General features: G+C 51.4%; 1 protein-coding gene across 1 annotated transcript in view; it reads left to right on the top strand.

Moving 5' to 3' along the window:
• The window catches only part of ANXA6 (annexin A6), a 49,793-nt gene extending 42,915 nt beyond the window's left edge, over positions 1 to 6,878 (top strand). The window contains exons 23-25 of the mRNA XM_006766271.2: positions 3,309 to 3,367; positions 4,879 to 5,001; positions 6,114 to 6,878. Coding sequence (XP_006766334.1) covers positions 3,309 to 3,367; positions 4,879 to 5,001; positions 6,114 to 6,173 — 242 coding nt within the window. The 3' untranslated portion in view covers positions 6,174 to 6,878. The remainder of the gene's footprint in view (positions 1 to 3,308; positions 3,368 to 4,878; positions 5,002 to 6,113) is intronic.
• The last annotated feature ends 11,152 nt before the right edge of the window (positions 6,879 to 18,030 follow it).

The raw sequence follows: 18,030 nt of genomic DNA, 5'->3' as shown, positions 1-18,030 counted from the left end.
GGATGAGAACCGCTGCCTTAGAGTAATCTCCGTCCCAACTTGACACAGGAGGGTGGGAGGCCCAGAAACGGGGAGGGGTCTTCCAGGGTCCTTCAGTGAGTTCACGGTAGAGCTGTGACTGGGAGCCACGCTCATCTACTGCCCTGGCCCTGTTCCTAGAACTTGTCCAAGGCTCTGGGGCAGTGTCTGACTTGACACGGTTTGGCTCTGAGCCCAAGGCAGCCTGAGGTCAGAACTTCCTCCCTCAGTGATGGTGCACTAGGCACAGCCATACCTGCTGCCCTTTCCACAGCCTGTGGGCGGAGCTGGGTGCGGGGGAGGGGTGGTCTCCCTCCTCCTTCTGAGCTGAAGCTCACCCCCCCTCTGGGGCTTCTCTTGGGCCAGTCTTCCAGGAGTTCATCAAGATGACCAACTATGACGTGGAGCACGTCATCAAGAAGGAGATGTCTGGGGATGTCAAAGACGCGTTTGTGGCCATTGGTAACTGGCGGGGACCAAGGGAAGGGGCTCGAGGTCCAGGGCAGGGACTGGGGGCGTTGGGCACATGGGCAGATTCCTGAACATGTGGCTGTGGCGGCTGCCTAAGCGACTGGTACCGGAAAATCAACACTGCCACTCATTGGCTCCCGCGTCGTCCCGTGTCCCTGCCTGTGTGATGGATCGGTGGGCAGCAGGAGCGCTTGTTCCAGGCTGCAGGGCAGGAAGAGGAAACAGCTCTCCCTGCAGGAGACACCAGGAGGGCTATAGTGGGCTGGGTAGGGGCACAATGTGTGCAGGACTCCGGTGTACACACACACACACACACACACACACACGCACGCACACGCACACACTCATACTGCACGCGCACCTAGATCTCTTTGGCTCTCTCTTGCATGATTTGAGTCCTTTCTAAAATTTTACTTTTTTTATTTTTCAATTACAGTTTCCTTGCAGTATTTCGTATTGGTTTCAGGTGTCCAGCATAGTGTTCTGTACTTTAACATAGAACAATAACATACTTTACACAGTGTTTTCCCCGGTATTCCCAGCACCCACCTGGCACCATACATAGTTATTACAACATTACTGACTGTCTTCCCTGTGCTGGGAAGTAACATCCCGTGACTGTTTTGTAACCACCAATTTGCACTTCTTTTTTTTTTTTAATTTGTACTTAATCCACTCACCTCTGTTACCCACAACCTGATTGGAGTCTTTGACTTTGAAAACATCTTTCCTATTCTGGACCTCATTTCTCCTTGTGTAGAAATGGGTGAATGGATATGAGCACAGGTTGAACTTGTGTCTGTTAGCATTAATGAGAAGTAGTATATTTTTTATGACTATAAACTGCATTGCATCGAAGCTCGTGTTTTTTGTTTGTTTTTTAATCTCCCCTGGAGATATCGGTGGAAGATTTCACATAATTGCCATCAATTATAAGGCACACCGATTTAGAGATGTTAACATTTTAGAGATGTTTGGAATAGACGAAATAGAGATATTGTTGTTATTTAGCATTCAATCGGCCGTTACCCCCTGGGCCATACCTAGGGGGCAGTATAGCATAGTGAATCTAGGGCGAATCCTTGCTCTGCCACCTTGGGGAAGCCACAAAAACCCTGTGCCTCAGTTTCCTCCTCTGTAAAGTGGAGAGAATAACGGTATCCAGCCGATAAAGTGGTCTGTGTAAAATTTAAATGAGTTAATCATGTGTAGACTGAGAACACTCCTCCTGGCACATAGAACGCACTGGAGAAGTGCTAGCTGTTACTGTTACTTCCTGCCGGGCCCTGTGCGGAGTTAGTCGCATACAGCTTTGAGGTACTTTTATCAGCTTATTTTACCAAGTGGGACCTTTAGGTTCAGAGAAGTTACGTGTCAGTGGTGAAGGCAGGACTCCAACCAGAGGCTGCCTGAGCCAGAGCTCATGCTTGCAGTCACCAGAACAACTGGTCTTTGGGCACTTTCAGATCTTGTTCTCCTCGTGTTTCTCCCTCTTTCCTCTCTCCTCCCACCTGGAACGAGCCTTCGTGCACACGCGTGTGCACACACACGCATACACACACTCACCACTCCACTGTGGCAGGGCCAGGGTCCTCTGAGGCAGGTGAGCAGGCTTCAGGTTTCAGGGTTGGTTGCTGAGGATGGAAGTTTCTGCCCAGTTTGCTCCTTAACCAGATGGACTGAGTCCTGGGCCTGGAGTGAGGGTGGGCTTCTTGGAGGAGGTGACACAACTGGGGATGTGCATGTCAGGTACAGCCTTGCAGGATGGGGCGGGGTTGCGGGGATAAAGTAGTGGAGGGCAGATGGGAAGCTCCATACCAGGAGGACAGAGGCACAAGGAAATTCTTAGTGCGTGCCGAGAACGGGGGAATAAGAGCGGTGAGACAGCAAAGGGAGGTAGGAGCTCTGATTTTCAGCCGAGGAGCTTGGGATCAGTGTGGAAGGTGGTAGGGAACTACATACAGAGCTTGGAAGCTCGGGGTAAAATGGGACCTTTCCCACGGGTTCCTGAGCCTGTCCCAGGGAGGGTGCAGGACTGACCCTGTGTGCCTGTGATCTTGGGGTGCACAGCTCCACCCTCTTGCCCCCTGCCCTCCTCATAGAAATACTTTTATCCGGAGTCATTCTGGCTCTCTGGGACTGGTGTCTGAGACACCCCCATGTGTGCTCTGGAGCCTTGAAATCCCTCAGCAGCCAAGGGCTAGAGACCCCCAGGCCTTGAGAAAGGGCTGGATTGGTGCAGCCAGACAGGCATTATCTGGGCATCAGGGGCTGCTGACCATCCTGATTCGTGCTGACACTAAGACTGCCCAGGCAAAGAGGGACAGGTTGGTGGTTCCCCACCTCCAGAGTTGCAACGCCAGCACACCTGGGGTGGGGCATGTGAATTTGCATTTCCTCCACTTCCCCAGTGATGCTTCCAGGACCATTGTCTGAGAACTCTGCTCGAAATAGTCCTTTAATCTGAGCCCCTAGGGCGGAGCCTAGCACCTGAGTTTTAAACAAGTTCTCTAGGGATTCCCATGCACTTAGAAGTGTGCGGCCCAGGGCCTGGGTTCATGAGGGTTTCTTCCCTTTGAGTCCCTCTGCTCCCCTCTGGTTAGCTACAAGCACCTCGGCAGGGAGTGAGTTGCAACCCAGTGAGACCAGAGGTGGCATCAGGAAGGGGAGTGAGTGTGCCAGGCCCTGAGTATGACCCTGGGGTTGGCCATGGGGGGGTGGGGGTGGCGGGGAGAGGAAGGGGGAGAAGAAAGGCCCACCCAGAGTCTGGGCACAGCTCCTCTGACCAAGTTCCCTGCATCCCCCGCCTCTTCCTGCAGTTCAAAGTGTCAAGAACAAGCCTCTCTTCTTTGCCGACAAACTTTACAAGTCCATGAAGGTAAGAAGACGTGCTCATCCGTTCCTTCCGTTTCCAGCACGTCCGCCATCCCCCAGAGCAGCACTGTGACAGCTGGGTCCCCATTGGATATTTGGCAGCATCTGCCCTGTGTCTGGCTCTAGGATCGTAGTTCTCAGCCCGTCGGGGGAGGGTGGCCCTGCCCCCAGGGACATTGGCAGTGTTCTGACACATCTTGGGCGTCACCGCTTGGGGAGTCACAGCTGCTTGCACCTGGTGGGTAGAGGACAGGGGTTGCCAACAGCCTACAGTGCACAGGAGAGATCTCATAGCAGAGAATGATCCGGCCCCAGGGGCCAAGGTTGAGAAACGTGCTCTGGGGACACAGTCTGCCCTCTCAGAGCTCACCTTCCAGCAGCTGACACAGTGCCTCCTATGAAATGATCACAAAAGGTAGCAAGTTCTCGGCTCTGGGTCTGGCCCTGGCTTCCCAAAAACCCAGGCCATGCTGGCCACCCTCTCAGCCCAGCAAGTAGAGTCTCAGCTGCTGACAGAGCCTGGGGAGGCTGCGTGGTGAGAGCCAGCTGAGAGCCCGATCAGCCTGCTGTGCCCAAACATGACACCATTTACTTGGAACTTACCATGTGCCGGCTCTGACTCCTAACGTGAGCGAGCACTCGGGGCAAAGTAGGCCCCAGCTGCCCACACAGTCCCTGTGCTGTGCCTGCTCCTTGAGCCCTGTGTTCCAGAGCTGCTGTAACAAGTGACCACAAATTGAGGGACCACACAACTTACTCTCTCATGTTCTAGAGGCTGGAAGGGCAAAGGGAAGGTGTTGGCAGTATTGGTTCCTCTGGAGGCTTCGAGGGAGAAACTTGCTGGTGTCTCTAGCTTTTGTGGTTGCTGGGAATCCTGGTGTTTCTTGGCTTGTGGATGAATTCCTCTAGTCTCTGCCTTTATCTGTATCTGCTGTGTCCATGTCCATACATCCTCTAATTTTTTTTTCTTTTTAAATATATTTGTATTGATTTTAGAGAGGAAGGGAGCTGGAGAGAGAGAGAGATAGAAACATCAATGATGAGAGAGTATCATTGGTTGGCTGCTTCCTGCATGCCCCCTACTGGGGATCGAGCCCAAAACCTGGGCATGTACCCAGACGGGGAATCAAACCATGATCTGCTGGTTCATAGGTCAGTGCTCAACCCCTGAGCCACACCAGCCGGGCCATCCTTTTCTGGACACCAGTCACTGGATCGAGGGCCACCCTAATCCAGTAGGGCCTCAACTAATTACATGGGCAAAGACCCTATTTCCAAATTAGTTTCATTGTAAAGTTCCAGGTGGACGTGAATTTGGGGGGTACACTCTTTAACTCAGACAAGCCAGTTTTGCCTGTCTGGTCAGCCCTAGGCCCAGGGAATTAGGGTCAGAACTGTTTGTGGGAGACAGAGGCAGGAAAAGGGAGAGAGGCAGATAGACACCCTCTAGTCCTTGCCTGACTTGGCCTTGTTTCTTCTCCTGCCCTGTGTCTCCCTCATGCCCGGCTCCACCAGGGTGCCGGCACGGATGAGAAGACCCTCACCAGGATCATGGTCTCCCGGAGTGAGATCGACCTACTCAACATCCGGCGGGAGTTCATTGAGAAATATGACAAGTCTCTCAATGAAGTCATTGAGGTGAGGAGTGGCGCTAGAGGTCAGTGGGGAAGGGGCTGAGAGCCAGATCCCTGAACATATAAGATTCGAAGTCCTTTTTATTCCCATACTCTTTTTCTCAATGACTTACCTCTGAGGACAGCCAGGATGTTGCTAAATGAAAGACCTGCCTCATTGTTTATACCAAAATAAATTCCAGATGGTTCAAAGGTTTATAATTAAAGATTGCCAGATAAAACAAGGGCCTTTCTTTTTTGCTTTTTAAAAATTGTTACCGAACTAGTATAATTTACATACCATAAAATGCACCTGTTTGAGGGTATAATTTTAAAAATATTAGTAAATGCAATGAGTTGTACAAGCATGGCCACAATCCAGTTTAAAACATTTCCATCACCTGCTATGGTACTTGTACCTGTTTACCTATTTCCACCCCCAGCCCTGGCAACCATCAAGCGACTTCCTGTCTCTGCAGAGTTGCCTTTTCTGGGTATTTCCTATCAATGGAATCAAGTACTATGTGGTTCTTTTGTGTCCGACTCTTTTCACTATGGAGCCCATTTTCTTGTCTTTGAGACTGACCAGGATCTTAGTTTGATGCTGTACTTGGTTGACAAGACTGTGGGAAATCTCACAGGCAGTTTCACACAGACTTGGTGGGAAGGTAACTTGGTAGCACATCTTCAAAGGGGAGTTTGGAGAATTTAAAATTCAAGACATTTACATTTTGGACTTGGTATTTGTGTGTTAAGAATTTGTTTTACAGACTAGCCATACCTATTCCCAAGGGCACGTAAAGGAATGTTTATGCCAGTATTGTTTATAGTCATAAGAGTGGAAACCCTCCATACAGGACTGCTTAAATACCTGATGTATGTCCTGTGGTAGAATACGATACAGGCGTGAAAAAGCGTGAGGAGACTCTGTGTGTTGGTTTGAGATCTTCTCTTAATTCAAAAAAGTATAGTCCAGATAGTGCGGCTGTTGCATATCTGTTTCTGTGTAGGAAAGGGATGTCATATACACACATTTGTAGATGCACAGACTGCATGGAACGTGGGCAGCTAGGAGGAGGGACATCGAGATCATCAGGATTGTTTTCACTTACTCGGCTCTCCCTCTGCCTCTGCCAGGGTGACACCTCCGGAGACTTCATGAAGGCCTTGCTGGCTATCTGTGGGGGCCAGGACTAGGGCGCTGGCTTTGACGGGCACCTGGGCCGAGACATGGTCATCAGCACCAGCCACCGTGACCAAGCCTGATTTTCCAGCTTCAGAGACTAAGGGAGGGGCAGGGTGAGGGGAAGGGGGAGGGGTGGGCTCTTGTCGTCAGCTGGGGTTTAGGAAAGGCTCCCACTCCTAGGGGCCACGGAAGGCCCAGCTTGGTCACTCCTCACACCTGATTGGCTGAAGAACGGTAGCCCTTGATTCTATCCATCTCTATTCCCCACCTTCCTCCTCCACCCTTCTGTCCCTGCCACAGCCCCCGCCCTGGCTTGGGCGTTGTCAAATCCAAAAAGATACTGAGCCTCTGTCTATGAAATGAGTGATGTGTGTGTTTTGAATGGTGGGGCCTGGCGGCAGGGCGGGAGGGAGGAGTAAAGGTCTTCTGGCCAACAGTCCTGCCACCTCTTCAGCTCCCATCTCCGTCCAGGTGGTTGTGCGGGAGCACTGAACCAGGAGTCCAGATACCTGGGTTCAATTTTGCATCGGCCACATACTTTCTTTCTGACCTTGGGCTCATCTCTTTCCCCTCTCCATTCGCTGTTTTCTCATCTACAAAATGAGAGGGTTGGGCAAAGAGATCTTGGCTTTCCTTCTAGCATTGACAGTCTAGGATGTGCCTCCAGATCATTCTCTTTATACTTCTTTCTTTGAATAAAAAGACACACATAAATACGTTCCCAGTGAGGACCTGCATATTTGACCTTGAACCTGCAGCCTAGATTGTCCTGGTTGGAGCCTGCCCAGGATTGAGCTCTAGCTTTATACTCTCTCCGGGGGATCCCAAAGGAGAGTCTGAGCTCTGGGTCTTGGGCCCCCTCTCCCCCTGCTGCTTGGACGTACGTTTGTCTGCGTGCTCTTCATCCATTACAACCAAACCCAAACTTCCTCTTTTGAACTCTTCAAGGGCACCAGATGTGATCGTGATCTGGGGAGGCCTGTGGAAAGTTTCCACTTTGTGAAGATCACTGATAAGCTGTAGAATCAACTGCAATTTCTCTGTCTCCCTTCCCCCAGCTCTGCTTCTACCCTGAGACTTGGATCTAACGTTGTCCAGTGACATGGCATGACAGTGCCTGCTGGCTGGAGGGCTCTGCTCCCTGTCCTGGCCGTCCTGGGAGTTCATTGTGTCTATAATGTAGCTGCTGTGCAAGGACCGTGGGTATTGAGAGACTGGCTGGGTCTGGTCTTGTCCCTCAGTGTGTGACTTTGGACTAGCCAGTGCCCTCACTGCGCTTCTATTTCTTTATTTGTACATTGAGGGGTTGGACCCAACAGTATTGAAGAGCCCTCTCTTCATCTCTGACAAAATGAGTCTGAAAGTAAGACAATTTACCTTGTGTCTTCTCCACTTCCTGTCTTCCACCCCATGGTGAGCCCAAACCCCATGAGAGTCAGCTGAGTTTTTTGGGGTATTTGCCCAACTTAATTTAACTGCTACCAAGAGATAACAAAATGGTTAAGAGCTGTGGAGTCAGACCTTTAACATTAACTGTCTGTGAGCATGTCATCTCTGAGTCTCAGTTTTCTTTTTTGTAAAAACATGGCCCCCAATTCTGCTTATCTCGCACTCTGTTTGGTGCGTGGGGTGAAAGAGGTGATGCGTGGAAGTGTGGAGTGGGGTCTTTTATGGCACCACCTGCCCTGAGCCAGGCCCCATTGTAGGAACTGAGAGGTGGATCCCAAGATGTTTTCTGATCTTTGTTCTCAAGAAGTCAGCTGCAGATCACAGAGGCATCCGAAGCTAAATATTACATTGGCTTAAAAATATGTTCTGGTGGGAAAATAGGCTGGGAGTGGGAAGGAGAGAACAATGGGACCTGAGGGAATAGAAGTTGGGAGGCCCCATGAGGCTGAGGGAACACACAAGTGGAGAAACTAGGACTTGTAGAATTCCTAGAAATCAGGAATGAGGACAGCTCTGAGCCCTCGTGCTGGACAAAACACTGTTCTAATTTCCCAACATGCATTTTCCACTTAATTTTCTTTCAGTTGGGTAGATTGTATTCTAGGACTGGAAAATAGTAGAAGGGAGACCCTCAAGGTTGGTGGGGTAAGGTAGACCAGATTAGAAATGGGAGTTCACATCCAATTATGGAGACCTGTATGTCCAGATTTTCTCTTATAACCCAGGGGGAGCCTTTCTGGGGAAGGGAAGGTGTGCATCTAGCCATGCACTTAAGGAAAACGTGGAGGGCCCTGGTCCATGTGGCTCAGTTGGTAGAGCATCATCCCATGCACCAAAAGGTTGCTAATTCTATTTCTGGTCAGGACACATGCCTGGGTCGCTTGATTCTCCGGTAGGGGGTGTGCAGGAGGCAGACAATGAATTCCCCTGTAAGGGGTGTGCAGGAGGAAACTGATCAGTGTTTCTAAAACTAAAATTTTTAAAATTAAAGATAAAAAAGGAAACATGAAGGGAGCATGGCCTATGGGAATCTAGTGCAACAATCCCACTAAGACCCAGGTGCCTGCAGAACAAACCACATTTTTTTCTTGGAGCTGTAGCAGAGGACAGAATAGCCACTATTGTGAATCCAAGGTACTTCATTCATTCATTCATGCATGCATGCATGCAGCGTATACTTACCGAGCGCCTCCTATGTGCCATGCTATGTGCTCGATGCTAAAGATGTAAAAAGTTAGACCCGATTGGTCCTAATCATTACGACCTTCCATTTGAGTGTTCCACCCACCTCCCTTCAAAACACCTGTATCAACTGATAACAGACTGGAGATCGCTTCTGTGGCCAGAGTTCAAGGGAGAGAAGTGGGGACTAAATTAAAACTAAAAGGAAAGAGAAAGCAGAAGCCCAAACCGCACTGTCTCAAAGTGGGAGAAGAGGACGATGGTGGTGAATGTTCTGAATGTGGAAGGGGCCTCAGAAATTCTCACCTCCCTCTCAGTTGCAGCAACTGTCACTTCCACAGAGAGGAAGCAATGGGCCCAGGTTACAGCAGGTTAGCAGCAGACAGAACTGGGACCCTGCAGTCCCGGCCCAGCTTCAATGCTTTTATAAACTCCCTGAACGTTCGTTCTCCCACTTCCTTCTTCCCCTCCAAGGGGAGGCTTCAACCAAGAGCCATCCTATTTATTTAATAAAACTTTTTTTTTTTTTGCCCTGACCAGTTTGGCTTAGTGGATAGAGTGTCGGCCTGCGGACCGAAAGCTCCCAGGTTCGATTCTGGTCAAGGGCATGTACCTTGGTTGTGGGCACATCCCCAGTAGGGAGTGTGCAGGAGGCAGCTGATCGATGTTCCTCTCTCATCGATGTTTCTAGCTCTCTATCCCTCTCCCTTCCTCTCTGTAAAAAATCAATAAAATATATATATTTTTAAAAAGCGCTTTTTTTTAAACATCAATATGAGAGAGAGACATGACCTGGGTGGGGGATTGAGCCTGCCACCAAGGACCCTTCAGTCCACGGGCCGATGCTCTAACCATTGAGCAGAACCAGCTAGGGCCAGACCCATCCTCTCTTGAGCTCCTCGCTGCTCCCCTGCTGCCTTGAGCCATGCATTTTCCCTTCAGGCAAACCCTTTTCAGAAGCTCTGGACTGGGATGTGCCAACCTTGGTCTCCAGGGTCACAGGAAATGCCTGAAGAAAGTGGCTGGTTGGGAGGGGTTGCCCTTTGAGTCCGAGCACAGAGCAGCTGTTTGGGAATTGCCACTGTCGCATTTCCTGCCGTTGGAGAGCAGTGTGGGAAATACTCTGTAACCCCCATTTCCCCATCCCCATTCACTGCCAGAGAGAGTCCCTGCCAGAAGCATCTGGTGGGAGAAGCTTTTTCCTAACCACGCCTTTGCTCATGCAGGGGGGCGGGCGGGGGCGGGAGTGTCACCCCATTTAATGAGGACACTGATGGTCCGAGTGGGGAAGCAAATTGCCTGAAGATTGACTGAGCAGGAACCGGCCTTAGTGGTCATCCAAAGCAGCCCTCCCATTTCATAAGTTTGGAAATTGCGGCCCAGAGAGTAGGACTGTGGCCCTGGCTGAGGAAGGGCTAGATATGGGGCCAGCACCTGCCCTGCTCTCTCTGCTGACATACCCTCTTCCTCTTCCTCCTCATGCGGAAGCCAGACTGAGCCTACAGACAATAGGAGGGAGAAGTGTCAAGTTGCCCAACCCAAATTTCAGAACCCAGAAGCGGTAAATCGGCGCTCCAACAGGCCTCTCCGCTCCCCTCAGACCTCAGGTTTCCCAACGCAGACTTCCCCGCTTTGCGTTTGGAGTTAGGCAAGTGGGAAATTCTGGTTGAATAACAGCCCTCTGCTCAGTGGTTAGATCTACAGAGGCAGGCAGTTGGCCTCAAGTCCCAGCATATACCGCTCAGACTTCGATAAGTCACTTGACCTTTCCATGTCTTGATTTCCTCATCTGTGAAAAGGGAATGACAACGGTTTCTAACTCACAGGGTTGTGAAGACCAAACCACACTGTCCAAGATACAGTAAGGACTCAGCTCTTTGTTATTAGTAAATGGACTAGATTCCAGTCCATGGAGGAGAACAGGGTTGGGGAGAGTCTCTTCCAACAGTCTCTGAGGACTACTGAGTCCCTACACTGCCACTAACCCTCAGCCAAGTGGAGAAATATTTTTAGAAAAATTCAACCAAGCACATGGTAGCAAGTGGTACCAAGTGCAGAGGCCCCAGATTAACCACAGAGAAGCTGAGAGCGGCTCCCTGGAAAGAGGCATGTCCAGGCACCTTGAAAGATGTGTAGATATGCTTCCAACAATGAAAGATATTAAAGGTGGGAGGGAGAGGCAGCAGCTGGAATAAGGGCACAGACGTGGAGGCAAGGGGAAGGGCCCCTGGACCTTGGGCCCCACACCCAGTGTGCGAACACCGTCTGGAAGTTCAGAGAGTCCAGGCGAGAGTGTGGACTTCACCCGAAGGGGCTAGGGACGAGACTGGTATGATTAGAGAGGCCCTTTAGAAAGACGTGTCTGTGGAGGAGATGGGCCCAGTGCCTGGGAGACCACTGGACAGGCTTGTAGTCATTCCCCAGCTGTGGAGGCGGGAGGTTCTGAGCCAGAGTGGAGGAAGCAGAGATGGAGAAAAGAAAAGAAAACGAACACACGGGGCAGCAAGAAACCAAGGGAGCCCTAGCCGGTTTGGCTCCGTGGATAGAGCATCGGCACTGTGGACTGAAGGGCCCCAGGTTTGATTCCGGTCAAGGGTTTCTAACTCTATTTCTCTCCCTTCCTCTCTGTGAAAAATCAATTAAAAAAAAAAAGAAAGAAAGAAAAAGAAACCAAGGGAACTGCCCAACTGGTTTTGGGGAATGAGCGAGGGAGGCAGCGGTGAAACCAGGAGTCATTACCTGGGAACCCAGAGGCAGGAAATGCTTTTAGAGGCAGGATGTGAGGCCCAGGCCGCAGGTGCAGGCCACCGCACTGCCCTCTCAGCTAAGTGAGGATGGAGGAAGCCCTAAATCAGAGCCATGTAGGAATGAGCCCTCCCCCCAGGCCCAGCTGTTGTAGCGGTTTCCAGAACATACATTTCCTCCTATGGGAGGGTCTCGCCCCTTCCTCCCCGCTACCACCATCTGCCTATTGTGCCACCAGCTGCAGTCAGAACCCTCTAGTGCTACCCCATTGAGATGGCCTTGACCTGGATGGAGACAGCTATGGGCAGGGATGGGAGGGCCTGCACGTAGAGATCCTAAGCCAGTGCTGGCCCAGCGATCCCCATTCCCACTCGCCCATCTATTTGGCATCCACTCACAGCCTGTAATGACTACTTATCAGACACACGGGATTCCAAATCACTGCCAGGCACACCCACAGGGACACACTGTGCACGCCCGGAATCAGAGGCACAAGTCGGTGGCCACGTAGAGAAAAATAAAACGATTAGGTCCACAAATACACGGCTGGTAACAATCAGACTGATCTGTGGTCCATATATGTCCTACTGACCACACAGGAAACAGCTCACACAAGTACCCACACGTGCATTTTCACACACTCACTCTTCCTGGCACTCAGCGTGTGCAGCGCACAGCTCCAGAAATCAGCAGCCCGCTGTTCTTGTGTGTGTTCTGCGATGGGCAGATAAACAGATGTGGGGCCTAACTGCCCTGCCAAGACTCTAGTCCTATTGCCACCCTGCTCTGGGGAGGCAAGGCCAGCTCCCTGGAGAGCGAGGCAGTGATGGGGTCAGCCTTGGAAGGGAGCGGGAGCTGAGGGAAGGCTTTTGGGGGTAGTGAGGCTCAAGGTGAGTGACATGTAAAGAGCCAGAAGAGAGATTTTTCCTTCAAAAACATCATTCCCATTCTCTTCCCTTATCTAGGGATGTTCTGGGAACTGGTGGTGAAAGGGTTAACGGTGCCAGCTGCCACACCCCCTTAGCGTTCTGAGCTCTGAGATTCACCCAAAGCGAGAGGCAGGGTCACTACCTCCGCAGGCGACCTGGCCCCAGGATAAAACTCCCCAGTGAGCAAGATGGAAACCTAAAATGAAACTTTGTCAGACTTCTCGGACTCAAGCATCATTACTGTCACCCTTGTCGGTGGCAGCAGCGGCAGCACCAAATCCATCCTCACTGATGCCGCTTCCTGGTCTCTCTCTGGGGTTGGAATGTACTGCATTTTCTTGGGCAAATGACTCCTGGCCAACTTTCCTCCTTAGCAGGGTGTCTCAGGGACAAAATGAGATCACACAGAGGGAGCCTGGCATAATGTGGGTACCCTGGGAGGTGCAGACCCCATGCCTTCCCTGCTTCCTGCCTCTCCCCTCTCCCGTTCTGGGGTCCAGGTTACTTGGAGTACCATATTTGCATAGACATGAGACCTCGCCCCGGGGAAATTCCCCCTGGTGACCAGGCTTCCTTTCTGAGGTCAGGCCACATCATCAGACGGCTCCTTCCTCTCTAGTGCGCCCCAGCCTCCCGCTGGCTCTGGCCCCACTTATCTGGCAGGTGTCTACCCAGGCACAGATTTAGTCCCAGGCTTTGACCTTGGGTGCTGTCCAAGAGAGTGGGAGTATAGGCGGTGGGCGGGGGACCTGGAGCAACAACAGACGTGGTGGATACTTGAGGAACGGAGGAAAGGGAGGAGACAGGAAGTGTTTGGGAAGCCTGGATTGTGCTGCTAGCTCATCCACAACTCCCTGCCTGACCCTGGGCACGTGCCTCCCTATCCCTGGGCCTCAGTTTCCTCTCCTATCCAGCCAGGGGGCTGGTTTAAGATCATCTCTAAGCTTTGTTCCAGATTTGAAGGGCCAAGAAGCCACTTCCTTCAGCAGAACAATCTTGCAACATTTGCCCTTGGAGCATTTTCCTTTGACAAAAATCTTGCAACACACTGCCCGGTGTTTGTTTCCTTGGAAAGCACAATTTTGCAAAATGCATCCCCGAATCCCATTTTTCAGACGCCGACATAGTTATATGTATCTGCTCTCCTCATCATGACTTGATCTGAATTTTAATTTTTCTTTTCACCTCCATCATGTATAATGTTCTAAAACCTGTCGTACTTATGGTCTCTGACCCTGGTGCTGAGAAAGCACCTTCCCTGACACAAAAAAAGGGGAAGAGGTAGGGTGAGACCACAGAGCCCCAAGAAACTGTGAGGTCCTGGGACCACCTGCATCAGAACTGTTAGAATGGTCCCTTTGAGAGCGGTCGTCCCAACTTTGAACCAACTGGGAAGCTTTTAAAATTGCAAACCCAGGCCACACCCTCTGAGATCCTGCCGTAATTAGTCTGGGGTGGGACCTGGGCATCTGTGTTTTCACAGGGCTCACCAGATGATTCTAATGTGCAGCCAGGACAGAACCGCTGATGGAAGGACCCACCCGAGTCCAGAGAGATCAGATGATTCCGATGGACACTAGAGTTGACGAACCCCTGACCGATGTTATTCTTTGCAAAGTTATCCTAATGGGTACCCCTTCTGGTCACATGCCCAGGGTTGTAGATGGGCACAGAGCACTGACCCCCTTTCACAGATGAGGAAAGTGTGGGACAGAGAGAGGAAATGACTTGCTGAGGTCACACGGGGAGTTCAGGAATGGCAGTGGGCCTGGCACTGAGTGGATGTTCACAGACTCAAAGCGCTTTTGCAAAAATCATGGACTGGATGCTTGGGGGACCCAGAGAAGCACTAGCCTACTTGTACCTCCTGAGGGTTCATGACACCGAGGTCTCTTTGGCTGCCTGTCTACAAGCAGATACTTCTCACTTTGGCGTTGGAAGGCCCAGCTAAGGCCTTGGCTTTCTCAAACTCTACTAAGTACTAAGGTCACCCCTGGGAGGTTATTAAAAATGCTGCCTCCAGTCCTCCCTCCACCCGAGAGTCTGATTTCTTAGGTTTACAGTGGGACCTGGATCTGCCCAGACTCCTGGGCTAGGTCCTAAGAGCATGAGGAGCCCCCATCCTGGGGAGCTTTCAATAGAATTCGTGAGTCAGGAAACCCAGGCACTCAAATCCATTCATTCACTAAATAAATACTGATTGACTGACTATTATGAGACTGGCCCAGTGCTGTCCCCACACATTAACAAGGTGGAAGAGGTGGAGCTGAATAATTAAGCATCAAAGGCGTGGGCCTGGGAGGGGTTCCCATGTATACCCACATCTCACCCATCCTTCGAGGTCCAGCACCGAGGACTCCTCTCCAGGTGAGCTCTGGAGACATTACCTGAGTTTGTACTCCAGCTGTGCCACTTGTTAGCCGTTGGCCTAAACCACCATGAGCCTCAGCTTCCTCATCTGGAGCATAGCAGTACCAGTCTCCGAGGGCTCTGATGAGGAATGCATGCCATCATTCACTTAAGAGCACTGAGGGCTTTGTCTGGTAGATGTTAATCCTAAATATTACCGATTATTTCCTGACCGTCTTAGCCTTCCCCGATTTCTCCTTCTTCTGAACTTTGGGACTTCTGTACCGAGTCAGAATGGAAGGTCCCTTAGTGATGATCTAGTCTGACTCCTTTCTTTACCTCACAGAAGGGGAAATTCAGAGAGGGGGAAGGACTTGCCCCGGACCACACAGCAGAACCAGGACTCAGTCCAAGGGCCCCTTCTTCCTTGATGTCTATCGCATGAGCGAACAGAAGAGGCAGTTTCAGGGAATTCATAGCTGGGAGAAAGAAGAGGTGAGAGAGGTGTGAGAAGCTAATTGCCTTCAGCACCTTGGCAGGGAAAGAAACCCAGTGCTAATCTTCCCCTAGATGTGCCAGCCAAGTCCTCCTGACGGGAGTCCTTAGTGCTTTCAGGCCCCCCTGCCATTTAAGACTCCATGAGCAGGAACCCGTCTCAGTGGGGCTTCATGAACTGACAGAGGACTCACCGATTATTGTGGCCTCGGGAGAGAAAACATCACGTTTGGAGGGAATGTAGCGATCCAGAAATATCAGGACTGAATGATACATTCTACTGAAGAGGAATCTAAAACTCCATTTCCTCCAGTCGGGGACATTTGTCAGTTTCACGGGAGGCTCTGGCTGACCCTGGGGGCTGATCCCAGGTCACCAGGAGATTTGACAAAGGGAGCCGGGACGAGATCTCTCTCCCTGATGATGCTGAGTCCTGCCACCAGCCCAGATGCCTGCTTCTGAGCTGTGAGGGCGGCCCTTCAGTTTGGTATCAGGGGGCAGAGAGAACAGCATCTGACAGCATGAGTGTGGGAAGGTGCGCTTACTCCCAGCAGAGAAAAGGGTTTATGTGGAGAGAAGGTAGCGACCATCTTGTGCACCTGGTCTAACTCAAGGACTGGTGCGTCTAGTCCTATAGAGCTTCCTATGGTGACGGAGTGTCTGCCCATTCTGGTACGCTAGCCACTCGTGTGGCTACTGAACATTTATTATTTTTTAAAATATATTTTTATTGACTTCAGAGAGGAAAGGAGAGGGAGAGAAAGATAGAAACATCAACGATGAGAGAGAATCATTGATCGGCTGCCTCCTGCATGCCCCACACTGGGATCAAGCTTGCAACACGGGCATGCGCCCTGCCTGGGAATCAAACTGTCACCTCTTGGTTCATAGGTCGACGCTCAACCACTGAGCCACACCTGCCGGGCGGCTATTGCACATTTTTAAAGTGTCACTGTCACCGAGGGACTGAATGTGGTGTGTGACCAAGCACTGGACTAGGAGCCAGGAAGTGCCTCCATGTACTCACTTGGACAGCCACTTCCCTTGCCTGGCCCTCACTTCCTCATCTGTAAAGTGAGGCCATTGAGCCAGGAGGTGTCTCTAGCATTCCTGTGGAATCCCAGTGTGAAGGGCACAGAGCAGTTGAGGATTGGATTCCGTGAACTCTCCCCCTCCTCCCTCCTATCCCCCACTTCACCCCCCTGCCCTACCCTCAGGAATGAATGTGTCCCCTGTGACTGGCCTGCCTATTTCCCCAGGCCCTACCTATGTTACTTCCCCTTGCCTGTTTCAAACTCCATGCTCCATTCAGAGCGACCGATTTTAAGTTCCCCGAACGTCCTCTTCCCTTTGCACAGTCTCTTCCTTTTGCGGAGAACACTCTTCCTTATGCTCTCGCTTGGTTACTTTCAGGTCTCAGCTAAGGCGTCACTTCCTCCAGGAGGACTTCCCAGATCCCCAAATTCTGACCAGCAGCTCCCTTGTCCAAGCTCGTGTAGCTCCCTGTATTTCTCCTGCCAAAACACATCTCTACCACGCTTTACTGTCACTACCTATGAATTTGCCTACAGCCCCCACAGCAATGCTCTCCGATAGAACTCTCGGGAATGATAGAAATGTTCTGCACATGTGCAGCTAATGTGATGGCCACATGTGGCCACTGAGCCCTTAAATGTAGCTGGTGCTGAGGAACTGAATTCCTGATTTTAACGAATTTATATTCAAATAGCCACGAGTGGCCAATGGCTACTGTTCTGGACGGGCAGCCACCAAATCTGTGAGTAGGCAGGAGGTGGCTTGTCCACCCCTGTATCCTCAGTGGTCTGTAAGCCTGTGAGTGGTCTTGAAGAAACTGTAAGAATGAAGAAACTCTGTACCGGGGCTGTTCGAGAGAGAGAGAGAGAGAGAGAGAGAGAGACCAGCTCATCCACACGGCCCCCTCCCATCCCTTCTCCAGGCGTCAGCAGATAATGAACTGGGAACTTATGTTTGTAAACCCGTCGGTAGTTTACAAAGAATGTCTGCAATCCATCGTTTTACTTTACTTATCATCACAGGAGGCAGGCAAAAAAACAGGGCACACTGTCCCCATTTTCCAGCAGGGATCACTGAGGCTCCGGATGGGGAAGCAAGGCTCCGGAGCACCCGCGCTGGTTTGTGCAGAGCTGGCTGCTCGGGGTGGGGAGGTCTCTAAGACCCCCCTCGACATCTGAATGAGGTCTGCACAGCGGGGAGTAAGCTCTTCCTGCCCAGAGGAGAATCCACCAGACTAAGTGGAAACAGATGGGGTAGGACTGGGGGCAGGAGGATGTGGGCTGGACATCTGGTGATTTCCTCAGGGTCCTGAGCACTGGAATCCCCCGTGTTAGGCAAAGGAGGAAATAGAGGTCCTTGGGAGAACCCTGGGGCGAGGTGGGGTTAGCAGACCAGGTGGCCCCTGGCTGCCCCACGCCAGTCCTCAGACCAGCCACGGAATCCGCAGGCTCCAGCTCTTCCCCTGAGCCGTCTCCTGGAATTCACAGCAAGCGACAGCCAGTCTGGGCAGTGACAGGTGGGGACTGATAGAGAAGGGCCTTGTGCTCTGCCAGGGGTGGGAAGGGGCCTCTGCTGAGCCTTGTGTGGCTGCCTGGCTCCTCCATCTCGGGGAATTCCCCTCCTGCTAAAAGTCAGCCCAGCCCAGCCCAGCCCAGCCCTCCTTCCTGCAGAAGCACAGTGAGCG

The sequence above is a fragment of the Myotis davidii genome, unplaced genomic scaffold (genome assembly GCF_000327345.1).
Source record: "Myotis davidii unplaced genomic scaffold, ASM32734v1 scaffold18, whole genome shotgun sequence".
Classification (NCBI taxonomy): Eukaryota; Metazoa; Chordata; class Mammalia; order Chiroptera; family Vespertilionidae; genus Myotis; species Myotis davidii.
The sequence above is the reverse complement of the archived record's forward strand: the minus strand, read 5'-3'. Positions and strand labels throughout refer to the sequence as shown.